This window comes from Oncorhynchus masou, chromosome 1 (genome assembly GCF_036934945.1).
Source record: "Oncorhynchus masou masou isolate Uvic2021 chromosome 1, UVic_Omas_1.1, whole genome shotgun sequence".
NCBI classification, from domain to species: Eukaryota; Metazoa; Chordata; class Actinopteri; order Salmoniformes; family Salmonidae; genus Oncorhynchus; species Oncorhynchus masou.
The window spans coordinates 76303086-76327821 of NC_088212.1; the positions used below are offsets into that span (position 1 = coordinate 76303086).

Consider the following 24736-nt stretch of genomic DNA (forward strand, 5'->3'; position numbering starts at 1 on the left):
TCGTGTGTGTGTATGTGTGTGTGAGAGAGTGTGTACATGCATGCGTGTTGTCTGATAAGGGGAAATGTCATGTTGCTTTCAGATTGTGCTCTGTTTCAGCTGTTATGGGCAGCCAAGCTATATGGAGAAGGTGCTTTTTGTATCCTTGTATGAAATACCTTTGAAATGTTTGAATCCTTCTTGATGTAATGTGATTTGTTGATTCAATTTAAGTATTTAAACTGTGCGTGTGCACGTGTGTATGTGCATGTTGTCTGATCAGAGGAAATGTTGCTTTCAGATGGTGCTCTATAAAAGGTTGCATTGGTTTACAAAAACCTGATCCAAAATGCAGTTGTCTCTGAATCTTAAAAAGCCCCGGGCAAAGCATGCCCTTTAGGGTGTTGCCACTTCACATTTATCAAGGCAAAACCATTGAAAAATTCAAAGCACACTGACAACATAAACTAGGATAAACTAGGAGACAGGAAAAACTGCAATAATAACCAGACAGAAATCCACCCAAACTTTACTGCTGCTACTGTGCATTTTCCATCACATTAAAGTATTGTAGCCGTTTTACAGGGCTGTGTGCTGTAACAGGGCTGTGTGCTGTAACAGGGCTGTGTGCTGTAACAGGGCTGTGTGCTGTAACAGGGCTGTGTGCTGTAACAGGGCTGTGTGATGTAACAGGGCTGTGTGCTGTAACAGGGCTGTGTGCTGTAACAGGGCTGTGTGATGTAACAGGGCTGTGTGATGTAACAGGGCTGTGTGCTGTAACAGGGCTGTGTGCTGTAACAGGGCTGTGTGATGTAACAGGGCTGTGTGATGTAACAGGGCTGTGTGATGTAACAGGGCTGTGTGCTGTAACAGGGCTGTGTGCTGTAACAGGGCTGTGTGCTGTAACAGGGCTGTGTGCTGTAACAGGGCTGTGTGCTGTAACAGGGCTGTGTGATGTAACAGGGCTGTGTGCTGTAACAGGGCTGTGTGCTGTAACAGGGCTGTGTGCTGTAACAGGGCTGTGTGCTGTAACAGGGCTGTGTGCTGTAACAGGGCTGTGTGATGTAACAGGGCTGTGTGATGTAACAGGGCTGTGTGATGTAACAGGGCTGTGTGATGTAACAGGGCTGTGTGATGTAACAGGGCTGTGTGATGTAACAGGGCTGTGTGCTGTAAGCAACACAGGGTCCTGAGGAGAGGCGCAGTTCCACCACTGTTCCACCACTGTTCCACCACTGTTCCACCACTGTTCCACCACGGCTCCCAAACACCCATAAACACGTAACCAGATGACAGGTTCAGGAAGTGATTCCAGGGAGTGTTTGGGTGTGAATTTAGGCAGAACTATGCAAATGAGGAAATTCAGTGGAAAGGAAGGAGACAGCTGGATAAACTAGCTAGCTATTATGGCTAAAGATTTCCACTACACAGTTTGGGTACAGATATCAGATGGAACTCTGCAATCAATGTTAACCCTGTTAAGCTTGGTCACACACAGAAAGCTCTGAAGGATTGACCTCAACGGATCCTGCTGCCTCCATGGAGAGAGAGAGGGACTGGGTCTGCTGGGGTCTGTGTGTCTATGTGTGTGTGTGTGTGTGTGTGTGTGTGTGTGTGTGTGTGTGTGTGTGTGTGTGTGTGTGTATGTGTGTGTGTGTGTGTGTGTGTGTATGTGTATATGTATATGTGTGTGTGTGTGTGTGTGTGTGTGTGTGTGTGTGTGTGTGTGTGTGTGTGTGTGTGTGTGTGTGTGTGTGTGTGTGTGTGTGTGTGTGTGTGTGTGTGTGTGTGTGTGTGTGTGTGTGTGTTAGGGGTCTGGGTCCTGCTATCTCTCTGATGGCACCATGATGCTGGGATGCATCTCTACCCTGCCTGGCAGTTGGCACCAGGCGTGGGCTCACACAGCCTGCAGCGTTCTACCCTGCCTGTTCTGCCATTCAGATTTATGACTGTATGATAAATGCAGACCTCATTTCACCATCTGCAACCCTCCCTCAACCCCAACCCTCCCTCCTCCAGTCTGCATTTCCCCTCACTGGAGACTGAGGCCATAATGATGCTGAGAGAAGAGACTGATTCCAATCTGATCTGAGGCCTGCTGCCATAGTGCTTCTATAGTGCTTCTACATAAGATGACTGCAAACCTGGGCTACATCTGAAATTTCCTATACAGCGCAGTGCACTACTTTTGATCAGAGCACTATGAGTCCAGGTCAAAACTAAAGTGTGGATGGATTTGACCTTACTGGCACCATATTCCCTATATAGTGCACTACGCTTTCCCTGTATAATGCCCTCCATTTAACCAGGTCAAACGTAGTGCCGTTTATAGGCCTAGGTTGCCCTTTTGGACACAGCCCTGGGCGGGGCCTGTGTACTGTGTATTATTGACTCGTCTAACCTATGGATGAGAAGCCTCAACTAGACTACCACCAAGGTCACTGAAATACTGGAGTCTGCAGCTCAAAACAATAGAATAAAATAACCAATAACCAACAAAGATATATTTGCCAGGTTCAATCAATGTCTGCGCTTAAGTATTTGGTTCTTGCGAAGTCTCTTAAAAACCAGTTCCTGCAGTCTGCCCGCATGCCCTTTGGAAACAGGGAAGGAGTCTTGTAAACTCAAATTATTTACAAAGGTCAGGAGAAGTAGAGCATTGCTTAGATGTGATGAAAAAATCCCCCGATAGAATCTCCAATCAATGTGTTTGCCCAATAATCAGGCTACACTTCCTATAGCTAGAGGTCTGGTTTCAATACACAAACAGCAATGTTAACACCTTTAACATCATAACTGGAAAAGTATTCAGTAAATGGATTGAGTGAAGTGGAGAAACAGTCAATATCAGAAGAGTGGATATGTTTGTCTTTTATAGGCCAATTCTGTCCCATTTGTTGGCTGAGGTTTTCCCATGCTCATTTACTTGGTTGTTCCTTTTTCTGAATAATTTACAGTAGTAAAAAACTCAGTCAGGGCTATGCCCTAAATGTTTCACAAAAAATTCAGCCCTTCAAGTGTCAACCCCACATAAAAACCTATGCACAGTTCTTTGTCTCCTCACAAGGAAAGAACACGATGTCCATGTTCTCTACATGATGCAAAAATGTCTGAAACAGGGAAAGGCAGACAGCTAGAGAGAGATCGTTCTTCAGACAGACAGCAATCAGATAAACCCCACATACACAGAGGAGTCAGTTCCATAAGCCACGATGTCCAACCTGACGTTTTCTATCTGTGCAGTTCGCTTGGTAACAAAGGCTTCTACCCCCTGGCCTGGGGGACTAGCTGCTCGCCTCGCAGCCCCCCAGACGCTTACAGACAGATGTCCTTGGTGGAGCAGAACGCAGAGCAGAGAGGAGGCAGGGCAGGCAGGGCTGACGTCACAGATGGCTGTGGGGTTGTGGAGGAGAGGAGCAGGGGGCTCTCTGCCCTCTAAAAGGGCCCAGGATAAAGGCAGGGCAGGGGGCCTCTGCTGATCTCTACCCCCAGCCCAGACCTGGTCTGAGGGCCGAGGGGGCACAGCAGGGGAACTCTAAGGGCCACAACAACCCATATAATAACCTATATACTGTATTCTGAGGATGTGTGTGCATGCCTGGGTACATGCATTAACTTCCTACTTATGCAGCTACCTAAATCCATGCATTTGATTTCATTACTTGACACCCGCACAGCAGACTTTTTTTTTAGTAACTATATGAGGCAGTCTGTCTCTCCGTTCTATGAACATCTGTGAGCTGTAAGGCCTTTTCTCATTTAAAATGCCTGGTAGTTAAGCAAGGGGAATCTAAGCTAAATCGCCGATCAGATCTCCAACCTCATCTCAACTCAGTAGACATCCAATATGACTGGGCCAATCTGCTATGTCTCCCCAGGTTTCAGCCATGACCTACTGATGTGGGGGCTGTGTTTGGTAGAGCTAAAGTACAGCTGTGGTATACAGGTTGATTTAAAGGGGCAATCTGCAGTTCAAACAATAACAAAACAGGCACCCAACCACTAGCCCTATTTGGTATAAGACCAAGTCCATATTATGGCAAGAGCAGCTCAAAAAAGAAACGCGAAATGACAGTCCATCATTACTTTAAGACATGAAGGTCAGTGCAGAGGATAAGATCATCAGAGATTACCAGCGTCAGAAATTGAAGCCCAAATAAATGCTTCACATAGTTCAAGTAACAGACACATCTCAACATCAACACCAAGAAACACGAGCACCAAGAAACTGTCTTTTGGACTGATGAGTAAAAATGTGAGATTTTTGGTTCCAACCGGCGTGTCTTTGTAAGACGCAGAGTAGGTGAACGGATGATCAACGGATGATCACCGCATGTGTGGTTGCCACCGTGAAGTATGGAGGAGGAGGTGTGATGGCGTTGGGGTGCTTTGCTGGTGACACTGTCTGTGATTTATTTAGAATTCAAGGCACACTTAACCAGCATGGCTACCACAGCATTCTGCAGCGATACGCCATCCCATCTGATTTGCGCTTAGTGTGACTATCATTTGTTTTTCAACAGGACAATGACCCAACACACCTCCAGGCTGTGTAAGGGCTATTTGACCAAGAAGGAGAGTGATGGAGTGCTGCATCAGATGACCCGGCCTCCACAATCACCCAAACTCAAACCAATTGAAATGGTTTGGGATGAGTTGGACCGCAGAGTGAAGGAAAAACAGCCAACAAGTGCTCAGCATATGTGGGAACTCCTTCAAGACGGTTGGAAAAGCATTCCTGGTGAAGCTGGTTGAGAGAATGCCAAGGGTGGCTACTTTGAAAAATATTAATTATATTTTGATTTGTTTAACACTTTTTTGGTTACTACATGATTCCATATGTGCTATGTCATAGTTTTGATGTCTTCATTATTATTATACAATGTAGAAACTAACACAGAATTAAGAAAAACCCTTGAAGGAGTAGGTATGTCCAAACTTTTGACTGGTACTGTATATTCTTCAAAAATCGATGTGCATTCAGAAAGTATTCATACCCCTTGACTTATTCCACATTTTGTTTTGTTACAGCCTGAATTCAAAATGGATTAAATAGATGTCTTTCTTACCCATGTACACACAACACCCCATAATTGTTGTTGGCTGGCCCTCGCTTCATATTTGCTCCTAACCCACTGGCTCCAGGTCATCTATAAATATTTGCTAAGTAAAGCCCTGCCTTATCTCAGCTCACTGGTCACCATAGCAGCATCCACGCGTAGCACGCACTCCAGCAGGTATATTTCACTGGTCATCCCCAAAGTCAATTCCTACTATGGCCGCCTTTCCTTCCAGTTCTCTGGTGCCAATGACTGGAACAAACTGCAAAAATCACTGAAGCTGGAGACTCATATCTCTCTTACTAACTTTAAGCACCAGCTGTCAGAGCAGCTCACATATCACTGTACCTGTACATAGCCCATCAGTAAATAGCCCATCCAACTACCTCATCCCCATACTGTTATTTATTTTGCTCCCTTGCACCACAGTATCTCTACTTGCACATTCATCTTCTGCACATCTATCACTCGAGTGTTTAATTGCTATATTGTAATTATTTCGCCACTATGGCCTATTTATTGCCTTACCTCCCTTATCCTACCTAATTTGCGCACACTGTATATAGACTTTTTAAAATTGTATTATTGACTGTATGTTTGTTTATTCCATGTGTAACTCTGTGTTGTTGCTTGTCTCGCACTGCTTTGCTATATCTTGGCCAGGTCGCAGTTGTAAATGAGAACTTGTTCTCAACTAGCCTACCTGGTTAAATAAAGGTGAAAAAAATGACTAAGTGAAAACATGCTTTCAGAAATGTTTGCAAATTTATTGACAATGAAATACAGAAATATCTCATTCATATAGAGTAATTATCCACACCCCTTTGCTATGACACTCCAAATTGAGCTCAGGTTCATCCGATTTCCTTTGATCATCTTTGAAGTGTCGCAACAACATGACTGGAGTCTATCTGTGGCCATTTCAATTGTTTGGGCATGGTTTAGAAAGAAACACACCTGTCTATATAAGGTCCGACAGCTGACAGTGCATGTCAGAGCAGAAACTATACCATGAAGTCCAAAGAACTGTCCTTAGATCTCTGAGATAGAATTGTGATGAGGCATACATCTGGGGGAAAAATATGGAACTACCCAGACTTTGCCTAGAGCTGTCCCTCCAACCAAACTGAGCAACTGGGCAGGAAGGACCTTGGTCATGGAGTCTCTACAGCACATTATGGGAGAGACAGAAGCCACTCCTGAGAAAAAGGCACATGACATCACGCCTGGAGTTTGGGAAAAGGCACATGACATCACGCCTGGAGTTTGGGAAAAGGCACATGACATCACGCCTGGAGTTTGGGAAAAGGCACATGACATCACGCCTGGAGTTTGGGAAAAGGCATGTGAAAGGCAAAAGATTCTGTGGTCCGATAAGACAAAAATGTAACTCTTTGGCCTGAATGCAAAAAGATACTTTTGGATAAAACCAGGTGCAGCTCATGACCTGCCGAACGCCATCCCTACCGTGAAACATGGTGGTGGTAGCATCATGCTATGGGGATGCTTTTCAGAGGCAGGGACTGGGAGACTGGTAAGGATAGAGGACACAATGAATGGAGTCAAATACAGGTAAATCCTTGATGAGAACCTGCTTCAGAGTGCAAACAACCTTAGACTGGGGTAAAGATTTACATTCCAACAGGACAATGACCCCAACCATACAGCCAAAACAACACTGGAATGGCTTCAGAACAAGAATGTGAAAGTCCTTCAGTGTCCCAGCCAAAGCCCAGACTTGAATCCCATTGAAAATATGTGGAAAGACTTGAAGATTGCTGTTCACTGCCACTCCCCATCTAACTGAACAGAGCTTGAGAAAATCTTAAAGGAAGAATGGGAGAAAATCCCCAAATCCAGATGTGAAAAGCTGATAGACATACCCAAGACTGTATTTGAAGCCGAAGGCGCTTCTACAAAGTATTGGCTCAGGGGTGTGAATACTGATGTAAATTAGATATTTCTGGAAAATATGTTTTCACTATGTCATTATAGGGTATTGTGTGTAGATGGGTGAGAGAGAAAAAAAAAGGTATTCGATTTTGAATTCAGGCTGTAACACAACAAAATGTGGAATAAGTCAAGGGAATGAATACTTTCTGAAGGCACTGTATATAATCTATTTAAAAGTCAAAAATGGATGTAGCAATCTCAGATTGCCCCTTCAACTGAACTGGATTTGGATACAAATGATCCCAAATAAATTACAGAAAAGAAAATAAATAATAACGTCTTTCAATTTTTGTTTTTACAAATGTTTTATGCACCACAATGTGTATTTATTCTGAGTAAACACACATACTGTAGGTAGGTATGAGTCACTGCATTAACCAAGGATTATACATAGACATGCTTATCTCAATGAATACATTCATGTACAGTGATTAATACCACATTGAGGAATTTCAGTCGTGTTTTTCTTCACCATAAAAGCATCTGTTTGCTGCCATACTTATTATACGTATACATTACCTATGGAAATGAACTCTAGTTACAGTCTCAGCATGTTCTATTTTCTCCTGAGCTGGATGGATACGTCACAACTATTTCCAGAGCCAACAACCAATTATTCAGCGCCATGAGCCCTCCCCGGAGCTAAGGTCATTATGTGAGGGCCACTTTCATGACCCTACGGTTCGTATTTATTTGCAACTTATTTGCAGAAATTAAACCGTGTATAAAGACTGTGTATATAAAATTGGTTGTGTATAAAACACACTCCAAAACCCATCCACAGACATAGTATTTTAATTCCTTAGAATAACATTTGTAGAATATTTTTTAAAGAATACGTTTTTAAACAGAGGAACCCAGAAATCACAGATAAGCATATTCAAGCAGCAGCATTATAAGGAAGCGCCAGGAAAGCGGTGATCATTAAAAATAATGCTTATCTAAGGGAAAATGTCCAACTTGAAATGTTCTTCTTTCACATGGTCTCCCTTTACATGCGACCGTGCTTGGGCTAGCAGTCTTCTCTCTCCCTCTCTCTCTCTTTTTAAAGAGATTCAGTGCTCATCACCTTTCTATTGATCACGTATTATTTGCATCTAGGAAAAGACATGAACTCAGATATTCAAGAGGACGAGGACGATCGCAATGATTTATTCATTTCTAAATCAAAAAAGTGGAAGGTAGATGAGAAGAGAGAGAATCTTCACGGGGAAGCAGGGAGAAAGAGAAGGCAGGCATGCAGCGGAGGGGAGAGGAGACTGCAGGGCTCTGAGGCTGGGCTCCTCTTTCACATTAGCCTCCAGGCACGTGGTGTGCAAGTCCTGCTAATTACCAAGGTGAATCATGCTGCCGCTCTCTAATTAGCCAACATGACAATCTAATGGAAACATGCGGGCAGAGCTGGCACACTTAGAGAATCAACTCACAAAGAAAGACCCCTCTCTTCTACACTACCCTCCTCTTCCTTCCCCTGTGAAGTTCTATACAAATTACATTTTTCAAATAAAAAGGGGGCAGGCTGGTTGAGCTATTGTTCTCCAGTGCAGGTACAGTTTAGAAAGGAAAGAGGTTAAGAGAATATGAGGTAGTCTGGCTGGTCAGGATTTAGCTCTTCTTCTCTCCTCTGTGTGTGTGGTGTTTGTTCCCTAATTGAAACGTGTCCTCAATTCTGCCTCCTCTCCTCTCCCTGTTATCCCGGGAACGGAGGGAGGCTGGCTGGCACCCCGCCACGAGCGTAGCTCAGCGTACCCAATTCCCCTGTCGCTGGAGTCCCAAGGAGTGCTACAGCGCACAAAGAAAAAGTGCTCCTACAGGCTTCCTTTGCAAGAGAAGACGAGCCGCAATCTCCCTCTGAGGCAAATCTCCTTTTTTGTTGTTTTCCTTCTCATTACAGGACTTTGTAATATTCCAAAACACACAGGAACACCAAAGGTATTTTTAAAAGCCTGGTGATTTTTTTTCTTTATAATATGTCTTGAGGAAAAAAAGAAAGGGGAAAAAACTGAGAGAAGTTGAAACTCCAGACAACAAAGCAACAAATAAAACAAAAAATAGTGCTAGTGTGGACTAGGCTGTGCATGTTGAGGAGTTCATCAAAACAGATCTTCATTCTGAAATAATTAAATGAACAATTAAATAGCCCCACTTTGATCTTTCAAACAACACTGATGAAACACTTCAACAATGGGAAATATTTGAGAAGATGTGTGGATATCTGATATTTGCATGTATCTACATACACATTTGTAATAACCACTAAGAGGTTAGAGGTACTTAACCTCACTGTTTTTCCTGTAGTAGAACACAATCTTCCATGTACAGAGACTCTCAAAGAGCATATCTTAAAAGCCAAACGTAAAAGTTCAATGAAACGGAGAGATTTACTGCCATGTGTTGGTCCTTACAGTATATCACCAAATGTCAGCGCTCTGTTAACTAGCTCAAACTGGCTTCATAATCATAGTGATTATTCTGACAGGCTTTAGCCCTGAGCATGCCTAACAGCGAGCGCTCTACAATGGGTACGATGACGGGTTCTGTGGGGCCACGTGATGAGAGGCCGTGGACCACAGATAAAACAGACACTATAAACGCATGGCACTGTAGCCTTGTCCTCTGACACCTCTGACAATAGAGGAGAAATCGCGCTGCATGACGGGGCCTGTTGCACAAGCGCCTTTACAGGCTAAATGTGACCTGGTCATCTGTGGGGGATGCTGGGAAATCATGAACATGTGTCTTAGAGCCAATGATGTCTTGGAGCACATTGGTTACATCCAGAGGTTATAATTAAAATAAGTTGGCTAAATCTACAAAATCTCTTGATGGAGGTGGGAAGAGAAAAATGTAAAAATGTTGACCAGTGTTTCTATGTCATGTTGATGCTACTGACTCCAAGTCAATCCAGTAATACACTATGTGGATGTATGTAGATGTTTATGCATCCGGCTAGGACATACTATCCATATAACGCCTCTTGCTTTTAATTGGTGCCATACAAGGTTGAGAGTTGAGCGAGGGCAGAATTCATTGCTGCGTGGATCAAGACATTTCATGATCAATCCTGGTGTGCAAACGAGGCAAGAAAAAACTCCCTCTGAACGCCTGAGGAGGAAAAATATTTGAGGAAAATTATTCTAACAAAAAGCTGAGAGATTCCCATTGGACAGCTCTCAGTTTCACACGGGTCTGAAATCACTCTGAGGTAAAGTGGAGCAATGCTGCAAGGACACAGATCCGACTGGCTGGATGAGAAGAGAGAGGAAGGGAAGACAGGGGCTCCCACATCTCACCCCCCCACCCCAACACCCCCTCATCCCCCCTCTGGCCTGGAACGGCCCTGCTCGTGATGCTGATATGGGGGTGTCATTCAGAGCAACCAAGAGCTGTCTTAACAACAGTCTCACTGACAGTCCTTATAGTCAAAGACATAAACTGTATAGTGATATGCCTCTAAATACTCTAGCTATGTTGAATTATTGTGGAGGATCATCTTTATGTAAAACTCCAGTCTTGGATAGCAGCTGGGTGTGCAGGCTTTCATTCCAGCCCTGCAGTAACACACCTGCTTAGCTAATCATGTCCAGACTGAAGACCATGATTAGTTGATTATATAAAATCAGGTGTGTTTGAGGAAGGAACAAAAGACAGGCTTCTGTGTCCAACTGTCCATCGCCTGATATTCCTCTGCAACAACATGTCACCTGATGATGCCAGAATTCACCTCTTTCAATTCCTATTTTGCCAGGAAGTTTATCATAGGTGTATCAAGCTGTGATAAGTCTGTAACCCATTTTACAACCATTTCAATTATTCTTTTAGTGGGAAACCTGAAGCAAAAAGCTTTGCACTCAGCCTTGGCATTGCATGTGGCGTATAAAATATAATTGGGCTTTTCCAATAACACATTTACCATTAATTATTTATGGTTTTCGACAAATTAGATTCTGAAGCCATGGCCCGAAACATCAATGACCCGCATTTCTTAGCTGGTTTGATCAAGAATGTAATTAGGAGGATAAGGGCCATCATCAAAATAAAAGCCTGTCCTTACAAAGGCAACAAATTCTAGGGAAACCATTTATCCCAATCAGCTGACAGACGTTTGACCGACTCCTCCCAACCAATCATAGGCTAAAAGCCAGAACCATCCCATTGGGAACAAACTGGTTGAATAAACGTTGTTTCAACGTTATTTGTCAACGTATTGTGATGTGGAATCTATGTGGAAAATAAAAATACATTGAATTTGAAAAAAGTAATCAACTCTTATTTTGAGGGTAACATTTCAACCACAGAATTATGTCATCATGGTAACCAAATTGCAACATAGACAAACCTTGTATAAAATATGTAGAATTTGTACCTTTAAAACTACATCAGATCTTCAACGTTATATCCACTTTCAGACAAAAAACTATAGGCTGGGCAGCACCTCCTACTGGAGAATTGATCTATCTACAGGTACCCTTTGGTCTCCCTTCCAGGGTTTTAACTGAGCCCAGCCCTGATAAACTTTGACATTTGTCACTGACTATTACCAATGTGATATCACGAGAACGATTGTTGAGAGATCACTTAAAAACAAAACAGATTCACTGTTGCTATCGAAGTCATTCCAAAGGGCAGGTTTAACAGAGCAAAATAAACGTGACCAAATCAGTTAAAGAATAGGACTAAATCAAATCAAACTTTATTGAAAGTGCATTTAAAGTTTGATTTGATTTAGTCCTTTTCTTTCACTTAGATTTTTGGTTGAGATGGAGATGTAAATCCAACATATCAATTATTAATTTGTTGTCACGGCTCTCGTCGTAATGAGGATCAGACCCAAACGCAGTGTGGTAAGTGTTCATGATTGTTAACCAAAACACTTGAACAAAATAAAGTGAAAAAAAACGAAACAGTTCTGTAAGGTGCATAAACTATACAGAAAACAACTACCCACAAAACACAGGTGGGCAAAAGGCTGCCTAAGTATGATTCCCAATCAGAGACAACGATAGACAGCTGTCCCTGATTGAGTACCATAGCCAGCCAAAACATAGAAATAAAGAAACTAGAATGCCCACCCTAGTCACACCCTGGCCTAACCAAAATACAGAATAAAAAGCCTCTGTATGGCCAGGGCGTGACATCTGTAGACAAACTGGAATGAAAGCCAGACTACATCAGCGGCACAGAGAAGAAACTATCCAACAGAAGATAAATCTCCTTCAAATGTTATTATTTGATTGCATTGACAAGCAAACACATTTCAATATCACTTCTGAAATACAATACATTTAGCCTATTAACTTGTTGACAAGTTAACAAATGAAACAGTATGTTGAATTCCCATCTCCAAAAAAAAAAAAGTTAAATAAAAGTTAAAGAATGGGATTGAGCAAGTGGTTCAGATGAAACTATCCAAGCAGTAGATACATCTCCTTCAAATGTTGATGTTGTTTGCGTTGTCAACCAACCACAACTCAAAATTACTGTTGTAATACTGTTGTAATAGCCTAAATATATTTAAATATCTTACAAGCTAATGTAACATTAAACCTTAAAATGAGTAACACATCCATGGCCTCATTGAGGTTACTGTAACTAAAAATGTCTTCTTATGTATTCATAAAAATAATGCTTAGGTTGCTGCAGGTTTGTGGAGATTTTTACAATTGCTGTAATAATGTCGAACAGTATTGATCACTTGCACCATATATTGTTTATGTAATTTCAATTGCAGCCCAGGTTGTTTGGTTCTGCACAGTGATAACACATTAATCGGTTGTATTAATACAAAACAAAATATCTGACATTGTATTCCCTTTTAAACTTAGTTGTGCTTTTAAATGGTTGAATAGTGATATACTGTACTTTGGGTGACAACTAAAAATAAGACATTGTTTTTCCATTGGAATTTGGTTGTGCTTTTAGATGGTTGAAAGCAGAGTGATAACACATTAACACAACACAATTAACTTTTGTCTTTTTGACTGGGTGAATATAGGTTGTAATCTCATTGATCAACATCTCAACCAAATATTACCAAGTTACCCACGTTGAAATGACGTGATGTGCCCAGTGGGATGTGAGGTCCTGGGGATGATGAGTTTAGACCAGAGAGAGTCTTCCTCTCTCCTCTCCCTGCCTCCAGATGGAGTTCTGATGATGAATCTATGGCCGCAGTGTGTCTGTGTGTCTGACACTGTGATGTATGTAGGTCTGGTCCACTCTCCCCCACACCCCTCTCTCACTGCCTCACCTCCTGCCTCAGTGGGATTTCAGACAGAGCACACAGACCAGACCAAAAAATAAAGAAATGAGGAATACTCGTTTTGGCCATTGATTTTCACTGGGGGCATTTCTAAAATAGCCCATCTGACCTTTTGGGCGAATGTTTCCGAATGGAGGAAACAGGGGCGCTACACACGTTTGGCCTTATGCCTTTTGCTATCTGCCTGGGCGGTACCGAAGGCTGACGGGGAAGGGGGATGGATTAGGTTGAGGTGGAAACTGGAGAGGTCTGATAGAGGCCACATGGGGCCAAGGCTGCCATCACACTACCAGAGTAGTGTGTCTCTATCATCCCACTCTGACTGGGTGTAATTCACCTGTAAGCACCTCAATAAAGTTCCCCAACACCTCCCTGTTCCCTCCCCATATAACTGCCTTTACAAACAAATCAGTGGCAACTCAATTGCAAACACATTTCTTGGAACAAGTATATAACTGTCATAGAAAATGATTTTCGGAAAGAGGGGTGGCAGGATTGTCCACCCGTCCATCAGTCACCTGGAAGAGTAGCTCAGCCTCATTATCCTGATGAAATTTGTGCAGATGTGCTGAACAAGGAGCTGCCACCGACAGACTCCCTCTGCGGTAACCGTGGTGACACAAACAGCTACCTCTGTCCCCTTGAGCCAGTCAGGTGATGAAAACCAGAGAGGCACAGGACTGAGAAACGACGGCCATTAAGCAAAAAAAGAGAGAAGGGGGATGAAAAAACGTAGAGAAAAAAAATTCCCCCTGTAGTGGTGTCATCCCTGACTGTCGCACTGAACATTACATAAAGTAACAATTTCACCCCCCAACCCCCCTCCCTCTGCTCCTTCTGAAATTCTAAAATGAAAATGAGAATGTGCGCGTGCCGCGTTTCTTTCTCAGAAGATAATCTGGCTCCATCCAGATGATGAGCGGCCTGCCACTTAACAGGGAGGAGATCCACTTTGATCACACCACCCCGGGCGAACCTATCGCAGCACAGCCTATTATACTGCCTCATTTGCATATGCAGCTAGGGCTTATGGGGAGGCTGAGATCTAGTCTCAAGGTTCTAAACGAATGAACAGAGCAGAGCCAATGAAAGGCATCCCTTCACCACACACTGGTGTGGTGGTAGTGTAAGATCTCTTTACAGAGAGCAGAGTGGAGAGGAGAGAAGATCCCCATTCTAATGTCCATAGCATACCACTTGGATTGCATGTCCAATACATTGCTTCATACTAAGTGGTACACTCGTATGGACATAGAATTGAAATGGGGCTAAGCAGCTCTATGTTGCTAGAGATCTATCATGGACTACAGTGCCTTCAGAAAGTATTCACACTCCTTTTTCCACGTTCTGTCGTGTTACATCGTAAATTTAAAATGTATTAAATTGAGATTTATTTGGTTACTGGCCTACCCACGATAGCCCATAATGTGAAAGTGTAACTATGTTTTTAGAATATAATTTTTTACACATGAAAAGCTGAAATGTCTTAAGTCAATAAGTATTCAACCCCTTCGTTATGGTAAGCCTAAATAAGTTCAGGAGTAAAAATTGCATACAATAATAGTGTTTAACATGATTTTGGAATGACTACCTCATCTCTGTAACCCACACTTACAATTATCTGTAAGATCCGTCAGTCAAGCAGCGCATTTCAAACACAGATTAAACCACAAAGACCAATGAGAGGAAGGAAACCGATCAGGGATTTCACCATGAGGCCATTGGCGACTTTAAAACAGTTACAGAGTTTAATGGTTGTGATAGGAGAAAACTGAGGATGGATCAACAACATTGTAGTTACTCCTAAATACGAACCTAATTTACAGAGTGAAAAGAAGGAAGCATGTACAGAATAAAAATATTCCAAAGGCACTAAAGTAATACCGCAAAAAATGTTGCAAAGCAATTAACATTTTGTCCTGAATACAAAATGTTATGTTTGCTGCAAATCCAATACAACACAACTGACTACCACTCTCCATATTTCCAAGCATTGTGGTGGCTGCATCATGTTATGGGTATGCTTGTAATTGCTAAGGACTTGTGAGATTTTCAGGATAAAAAAATAAATAAAATGGAGCTAAGCACTTGCAAAATCCTAGAGGAAATCTGGTTCAGTCAGCTTTCCACCAGACACTGGGAGATGAATTCACCTTTCAGTAGGACAATAACGTAAAACACAAGGCCAAATCTACACTGGAGTTGCTTACCAAGAAGACAGTGACTGAGAGGCCGAGTTAACCTATTGACTTAAATCTACTTGAAAATCTATGACAAGACCTGAAAATGGTTCTAAAGCAATGATCAATAACCAATTTGACAGAGCTTTGAGAATTTTGAAAATAATAATGGGAAATTGTTGCACAATTAAGGTGTGGAAAGCTCTTAGAGACTTTCTCAGAAAGACTCACAGCTGTAATCTCTGTCAGGTGCTTCTACAAAGTATTGAGTCATGGGTGAGAATACTTAAGTAAATGAGATATTTCTGTATTTAATTTTCAATACATTTGAAAACTATTCTAAAAACCCGTTTTCACTTTTGTCATTATTGGATATTGTGTGCAGATGGATGAGAAAAACATTATATTTAATCAATTTTGAATTCAGGCTTTAACAACAAAATGTGGAATAAGTCAAGGGGTATGAATACTTTCTGAAGACACTGTAGCTGTACAATTTAACAAATAAGCACAGTAGCTTCCTACTTTATTTTTTATATTTCCCATTTGTGCGCCTACAGTGCCAAAGCCATTTCAATGTTTTAAACCAAAATGTATACATAACTGTGACAGTAAACATTTTTCTATCAGCTTTTACGATGCAAATGGCTCTACAGAAAGTGCTATGGTGAATATTAAACCGGTACTCACAACACTGATAGGCTCCCCAATCTATCTCTTTGAAAGAGCCATGCACAATGAACAGCAGTCTCCAAAATGTTATCGGGAGCCAGAAAAGAGAGAGGGAGAGAGAAAAGAGGAGGAGGATCTCTTTGGTGTGGTGTCTCTGTTCTATAACCACTTTTCCAAACGAGGCGGACATAAATCAGCACAAATAATTCCTACAACTTTTTAAGTCAGACCTTTAAATGGCATTACATATGTAGCGAGGCATGAAAAATTTATATGTTGAAGTCTTGGGAAAATGTCAAGGGTAATGATCTCCAGCACAGCGCTTACCTCCTTAGCTTTTTGTTTCAGTCGAGCCTGCTCTGGGTCCTCTTGCCTGGAGCGACTCTGCAGAGTTGGGGGGGGGGGACACAGGTTAACAGCTGGTTTAAGGACCCCCTCATCTGTTGCAGCCAGCACAAAAATAGTACAAAATGGGAACAGGATACAAGGTGTCAAGGACATCGTATTTGGATTCATAGAAGTGCAATTGAGCGCCCAAGGCCAGTGCCCTTTAAACCTGCGCCAAATCCCACCGTAAATAAGCTGCTGGAGGGAGATTCTAATCAAAGGAGGTTATTAAAAATTCTGCACGAGCCAGCAGAGCACACAGGGCTGGGAGAATGTGCTCAAACTCGGAAAGTCACTGGCACTCTGTCCCTCTTTTGTTCCAGTGCCATTGCTGTGTGTGTGTGTGTGTGTGTGTGTGTGTGTGTGTGTGTGTGTGTGTGTGTGTGTGTGTGTGTGTGTGTGTGTGTGTGTGTGTGTGTGTGTGTGTGTGTGTGTGTGTGTGTGTGTGTGTGTGTGTGTGTGTGTGCATGCGTACGTGCGTGCGTATCTCTCTAGAGTCAGGACCAGAGTCCACAGTACTGGAGCGCCACTGTAATTAGTCAGTGAGAGCTGAGCTGCCTGTGCAGCTTGTACCTGTCTGTGTGAGCTGTTAACCACAGGGCTTCCAATTAACCATACAGGGACTCTTCTAAAAGCTCACTGTTAGTGGCACCCTGCCAGATCACCACACTAACACAGTACTAGCCTACTGTAGCTATCAGCGACGCAGTGTACTTTTCCTATGAGTCTATGAAAGAAAGATATATACACTTTTTAATTCCCCCACAGTTTTATTGTACAACATTTCGACCCGTAGGTCTTCGTCTATGCTATGGTAATACAGGCAGCTAACAGTGCTGCCCCCTGCCATAGCAATAGTAATAATTCTATAAAAAATTGACTTCCTGTTTAACTAGCATAAATTAATTTAGCTTGAATGAAGGTTAGGGATATGACTAGTAATGGTCCAATGTGTCTTTAACATTGCCTAACCTCTCTAAGAGCATGGTCATCCCGGTGGTGTTAAAGACTACTTCATTAATATCTCTGAACGTGATGCTCCTCCCGATGTTTCTTTTTTTCTACTATAAGCAATCAAATGCTATTTGCCTTCAGTGGTGCTGGAAAGCAAGAGTCTAGCTACCCGTGCCCTGGCTCCCTCCCTCCATCCCGCCTTCATGAACAGATGCAGTCGTCTTGCCCTGCTCCTTGCTAATTGGCTTTAAATATATCAGGCGGTTCACGTACTGGTCGGTGTCTCAACTAAAACGACTGCATTTGCCCTCCAGTCGGCCGGAGCATCCCTGAAGACCTGAGTCATATTTTAAATGGACGGAGGAGTGGGAGCGGAGGAGGGGATTATTTTAGTAGATTCTTATTTGAGAGGTCAAATTATAAGGGAGCCCCAGCGTGGAGCCTGGCCGTCAGCGGGGAGAAAACAGGGACAAAGACGGACTGTTTACCAAGGGCCATGGTGGTACTGACATACTTTATATCACCTCTGTCAGCTCAGCTGTCCTGACCCCCCCCTCTCTCTCTCATAACAGTACAGTGGCTGGGTGCTGGATCCACCCTCACTATACTGTTTGAATACATCAGTTAGAGAGTGAAATATACTGTAGGAAGTGTATAGTGGAAATGGACAAGTCAGATTAATTAATGTGCCACCATCCTATTACATAATAATGAGGCCAGACAACACATATTGCATATTAGCTATACAGTTATACTAAAGATTTTTTCAGGTGTGATAAACTTGTGTTTAGTAAAACTTACTGTCATATACTCCTTCTAAAGACACTTACAGTTAGGCCCTGAGATTGCATCTTTTTAAAATAACAAAATAACACTTGGTGCTAAATTAACAGCTTTGCTGTCAAGGCAGTAGTTTCCTAACTACCAACTATAACAGTGGCAAGGCGGGTCATTGTTCATCAGTCTGAATGCTTCTAATGTCCTGCATGGCAGGCAGGGCCAGACCATAACAATGCAATCAGCTGTGGGACATTGTCTCTGTTGAAGATGTATTAAATGAAGCAAGCTTCTCTCTAATGTCTCACCGTAGGGCATTTCCCTTCAACACACATTTTGTTGGTGGTGACAGTATTGGACCTTCGCATCATACTGTATGTCTAATGAATTATGTACCTGTCTTATTTGATAGATTGTATGAAGTATGTGAGAACTTATTCAAGTAATTTCACAATCTTATACAAGTTAAGTGTGTGCAAGAAGTGTTTACACCAGTATCAACAGCCTGAGTGTGACTGGATGGACACACATGAGTGTGCAGAGACGGCCTAAATGCAATTCATCTGTTCTGAGACTCTGTACGGCTCTCTGAGGCTCTCCTGCCCACTACTGTTGAAGCTGGTTCTCCTGAGTACTGAGATGGCTGAGATGACACGCTTTTAGCTCTGGGCGTGTCAGCGGGTATGTGAGGAGGATCAGATCAGAGGACTGTATAGAGTTCCACAGTGGTTCCTCTGCTTGTTGTGTTGGGGACAATGAGAGGACAAAGGAGCCCTAGAGCATGGGGGCGGGAAAACACACTGAGGTCACACTACGGAGGGCGCACTCGGTGTCATCTGTTAGCTAGGGCCTGGGCAGGAACAGCGAGGACACCACACTGCCCTAGACACTGACAAGGAACACACACCACACCACAGTTAAACACTACCTTACACACCACCTTACACACCACCTTACACACCACCTTACACACCACCTTACACACTACCTTACACACCACCTTACACACCACCTTACACACCACCTTACACACCACCTCAAACACAAGTAGCACACACAATAGCAACAGAGCTACAGTCCCTACTAGAGGTCGACCGATTATTATTTTTCAACGCCGATACCGATACCGATTATTGGAGGACCATAAAAGCCGATAACGATTAATCGGCCAATTTAAAAAAAAAATTTTTTTTGTAATAATGACAATTACAACAATACTGAATGAACACTTATTTTAACTTCATATAATACATCAATAAAATCAATTTAGCCTCAAGTAAATAATGAAACATGTTCAATTTGGTTTAAATAATGCAAAAACAAAGTGTTGGAGAAGTAATTAAAAGTGCAATATGTGCTTTGTAAGAAAGCTAACGTTTCAGTTCCTTGCTCAGAACATGAGAACATATGAAAGGTGGTGGTTCCTTTGAAAATGAGTCTTCAATATTCCCAGGTAAGAAGTTTTAGGTTGTAGTTATTATAGGAATTATAGGACTATTTCCCTCTATACCATTTGTATTTCATTAACCTTTGACTATTGGATGTTCTTATAGGCACTTTAGTATTGCCAGTGTAACAGTATAGCTTCTGTCCCTCTCCTCGCTCCTCCCTGGGCTCGAACCAGCAACACAACTACAATTAGCGCGCGCTAACTAGCTAGCCATTTCACTTCGGTTACACGAGCCTTATCTCGGGAGTTGATAGGCTTGAAGTCATAAACAGAGCAATGCTTGACGCACAACGAAGAGCTGCTGGCAAAACGCACGAAAGTGCTGTTTGAATGAATGTTTACGCGCCTGCTTCTGCCTACCACTGCTCAGTCAGATACTTGTATGCTCCTTCAGATTATATGCAACGCAGGACACGCTAGATAATATCTAGTAATATCATCAACCATGTGTTGTTAACTAGTGATTATGATTGATTGTTTTTTATAAGATAAGTTTAATGCTAGCTAGCAACTTACCTTGGTTTACTGCATTCGCGTAACTCCTTGTGGAGTGCAACGAGAGAGAGGCAGGTCGTTATTGCGTTGGACTAGTTAAGGTTGCAAGATTGGGTCCCCCGAGCTGACAAGGTGAAAATCTGTTGTTCTGCCCCTGAACAAGGCAGTTAACCCACTGTTCCTAGGCCGTCATCGAAAATAAGAATGTGTTCTTAACTGACTTGCCTAGTTAAATAAAGATTAAATAAAGGTATAAAAAAAAAATCGTAAAATCGGCGCCCAAAAATACCGATTTCCGATTGTTATGAAAACTTGAAATCGTCCCTAATTAATCGGCCATTCAGATTAATCGGTCGACCTCTAGTCCCTACACTGGACTTCATGGTGTATGAGGTAGGCTTAGAAATGGGGAAACTGAAACTGGTAAGATTTCAGCGTATTGCTAAATTGGGCTAAATCAAATCTAATCAAATGTATTTATATAGCCCTTCTTACATCAGCTGATATCTCAAAGTGCTGTACAGAAAACCAGACTAAAACCCCAAACAGCAAGCAATGCAGGTGTAGAAGCACGGGATCAGGATGGAATGTGAAAACACTTCCATGACTGTGTGGTTGTAACTAAAAGGGATATATGCCTTTATAACAAGAAGGCGACTAGGACTTACTTTAGCTGCTTTAAGTAGGATCTCTCTCTCCTGTTCATCCTTCCTCTGCTTCTCTATCCTCTCCAGCTGCTCAAAGAACTTTAGCTGCGACCGCACGTCTGCCGACTGCTCAAACCACTCCTCATCCTGCAGAGAGACAGAGAGGGAAAGGAAGAAAAAGAGGAAAAATAACTTAAGATACTAAGAAGATCTCATTTTAACCACAAGTTTGGATAAACATATTACTACAACTTTAGACACCTCGTCTCTTACAACCACCAGTTTGGATAACTTATCACAACTTTTCTTTGTTTACACGTATCACCGCTTCTCATTGTGTTAAATATGTTGTTCTGCACTTGGGAGATGGGAAGATGAGACAAGTTTCAGAAGGAAAACAAAGTTTGTGGGTCATCAAAAAGTTAATATGACAATTGTTTATTCCCTGTGTGTGTCTCTGTCTCTCTGTTCTCCCCCAACACCCTTTATCAGTTTCTCTCACTCTATCTCCCTCCCTCTCTGTGGCGATGTGAGGAGCTGGGTGGCAGAGCAGAGCACAGAGTGGAGTGACATCTGAGGGTTTGTCACCACGCGCACGTCTCTCTCATCCTTCCTCCCTCCTTTGTTCAGAGCTGAGCCTGCACTCCTCCCCTCCTCCGTAACTCAGTCGAGCCGTGCTCTCTCTTTCAGGCCGCCCGCCCGGGTTGGTTTTTCGCTGATGTCAACAGAGTGGCTTCACAGAGACGAGGAGACTTCACGCTTCTAACACGCCTCATTTACAAACCGCAAAAAAGACTAAACAAGACAGGGACATCTGTAGCCCACCACCCCTCTCCTCTGCCTCACATACAAACAGGAAAACAGCTTTTCAAAGTTGCTATGCTTTTTGCTTTCTTTCTTTTACAAGGAGCAGAGTTGAATTGACTTTATTGAAACCCAATTAAATGTGGTTACATTGCTATATTCAAGGCTAAAAGTTAATGTCACCCATGCTGGTGTGCCAGACAGAGGCCTGAAAAAGATCTACCAGGTATTTTTCAAGTTCTGAAGAATATGTTTCTGTGGAAACTGTGCTATGGTGTTTATCACTTAAGTGTAAAAAGCGCCCACCTCCTCATAGGTATGTCTGTCTCTGGCACAACTACTTACTTTACCACCGTCCATCCTGTGCTGTGCGATGGAGGAGACCTTCTCCAGCACAGTGCGGAGTCGGGACTGGGTAGCGTGGGAGATGAAGTTCACAGCCTCCATAGGAACCTCTGACACGCCAAACTTCTTAGCTTAGGGTCACACACAGACAGAAGGACTCCAACATTAATACACGCTGATCTCCCCAAATCCCAGTCCGAAAAGGCTTTCCATACTACTGAACCAAGCTGAGCCGAACCAAACCAAGCTGTAATGAGCTGGCCTGGTTCCACATCCTCCATTGTTGTTGGAACCATGCTAAAAAGGACAAAGCAAAACATCTGTGCCAGCACAGTTTGGGTTAGGTCAGGACAATAGTGTGAAAAAGGTAGTTAGTTTAATAATGATAAAGCTCTGTCTAGATGTTTCACAGTTCTAGTGTAATGTTGAGAATAGTATCCATGTATGAATTGCCAAGCTTACTCTGCAGTCTTTCATGTGTGTAGCTGTAAACAACATTGGCCAACCTTAACTTTAAAGGATCATTTCGACTAGTTTTCTGGCAGTAAACAGTTTGTGAAGTCATAATTCAGAGGACAGAGTTTAGCAGGTTAGGATCAGTTTATCTTCCTTTATAATATTCCATTAACAGAATGTTCTCTCTGGTACACTTTTAAGTAAACCACACCAATTATTTAAATCAGCTGTACTGTACACACATCTTTTCCCAGTCTAACATCTTGAAAGGATCGAGATCTGTATAAGCCTGATAATTAGTGTGAAAATTCAAAAACATTTTCTCTGGGTCGTAAGCGATGTCAAAAGGAAAAATACTAAAGGCTTCCACTCTCCAACAAACTGAGATCTTTAAGGCACCGAGACAAAGAAAGCCAAGTTCTCTATGAAATAAATACCTTCCTCAATGTAGTCCACACCAGCCCCTCACTTAGGACTATAGGAGAGTCTAAACAGCATCGTATTGCTTTAGTGTTAGTTTCCAACCACCTTAACAGGCTTTATTTTGTACTGTTTTTTTACTGGTAAACTCATCTACCCTTAAATAGAGAAAAGTTAACTTTCTGCACTGAACATGAGTGAGTCTCTCTGGAGTTGAGTACTTCTGCATGTGTCTCTGCAGAATTGGACCTCTGAGGTACCAGTGCACATTTACTTTGAGAGGCTATTCTAGAGAACTCCAGCTGTGCATATGTGCTAGGCCGTGGGAGTCAGGAGGGAGTTGCCGCTTGCAGTTTCACAAATGAAACTGGCCCATGGCTCAAGGACAAGCCTGAAGAATGATGGGAAGGGGGAGAGATAAGAGAGATAGAAAGAGAGAAGGGGGTGAGAGGAGAGAGAGATGGGAAGAGATAGAAAGAGAAAAAAGGAGAAAGAAAGAAACAGGAGAAAAAAAACAAGCTCCTCTTCTCCCAATCTGTGTGTGGACATTCTGAAAGACACAGGGTTCCCTGGTCCTCACCGGGTCTGAATCTACGTTGCCCCGCTGTACATCTCCCTGTCCAGTGGTGGCAGCAGAGAGCAGAGTGGGCAGCATGAAGCAGAGGGGTGAGTCAGGGCTGTGTACCACTGTGTGAGGAGGACCACATCCCCACTAGCCTCTGATTGAGCAGAGTTGGCAGGCTGGGGAGCCTCCCTTGGTTCTGCTGCCAGCTGAGAGTTCTCCACAGCCCATCACTGACACAATAAAGCCGCCCATGTGCCACTTCCCCAGCAGGGGGCACCATGGCCTCCCACCCACCCGGCCCCCGCACAGCACCAAGCCCCCAGAGCAAGATTTACATTTTTAACCCCCTCCTCCCCAAGGCGACGGGATAACAACCTCACCAATGTACTGTCTAACAGCACATGACCTCTGGGCCTCATTGTCACTGTCACTGTGGATACTTAGGTAAAACATTAAAAAACATCTTCGCGATAAAACTCCCTGTTGTGCTTGACTTCTAATCTACTGTGTGATTTATAATGCAACTTGTACTCAATACTTAGTTGTTAATGGTAATATATATCCGTGTATCATCTCACATTCACAAATAGGACAGTATCTGAATGTGGAGATCCAATCAAAGGACAGAAGAAGAAGAACAAGATCCAGTCTTGACTCTGAACTCTCTTCCTTCAGTCCACAGGACAATCTGACAAGCAGCCTTCAAAAGACAGCTCTATAAAGTATTTATGTCAGGGCCTGGGGTCTAGTAAGTTCAGACAGACACTGAAGAATTCATTAAAGGAGGTGAACGAACTGTTAAGTGCACCAAGTTTAAAATGAGGGAGGGCAGAAAGGAGCGTCTGCTCCGGCCTGGCCTGCAACCTCCCATCAGGGGAAGTAAATCAAACTGTCTGTCTTTAGTGATGACACTACAGATGCAGAAACAACAAGGAGAATACAAGAAAACACAAAGCTAACAGACAGATTTCATCACACACACACACAGACAGGGGTCTGGCCTATATTTTCTAAACCAACACACGTTTGAAGGAACATGATTCTGTTTGGTACACGTTCATGAATAAATTCAAGATCAATCTGAAGATAATAATCACTATGATGAAAATGAAGATCAGCATCATTGGCAACACTTGATGATTATGGAATTATTATTATGGACCTGGAGATAATACTAACCGTGAAGACAACGATACTGTACATGATTCCAACTCAATTCTCTATCATTTAATGACTTTAAAGACTTACTGTGTATGCAACGTCTAATGTTCTATTGCTGTGAACAAGTCCTCATCATATACAATATGGGTATTCCCCAGAGGTTTCTCTA

General features: G+C 42.7%; 1 protein-coding gene across 1 annotated transcript in view; it reads right to left on the reverse strand.

The window, feature by feature from the left end:
* LOC135550854 (transcription initiation factor TFIID subunit 4-like) overlaps positions 1 to 24736 on the reverse strand; it is a 128680-nt gene that overhangs the window by 40436 nt on the left and 63508 nt on the right. The window contains exons 10-12 of the mRNA XM_064982028.1: positions 21966 to 22096; positions 20838 to 20963; positions 16434 to 16490 (exon numbers count right to left, since the gene is read on the reverse strand). Of these exons, the coding sequence (XP_064838100.1) occupies positions 16434 to 16490; positions 20838 to 20963; positions 21966 to 22096 (314 nt within the window). The remainder of the gene's footprint in view (positions 1 to 16433; positions 16491 to 20837; positions 20964 to 21965; positions 22097 to 24736) is intronic.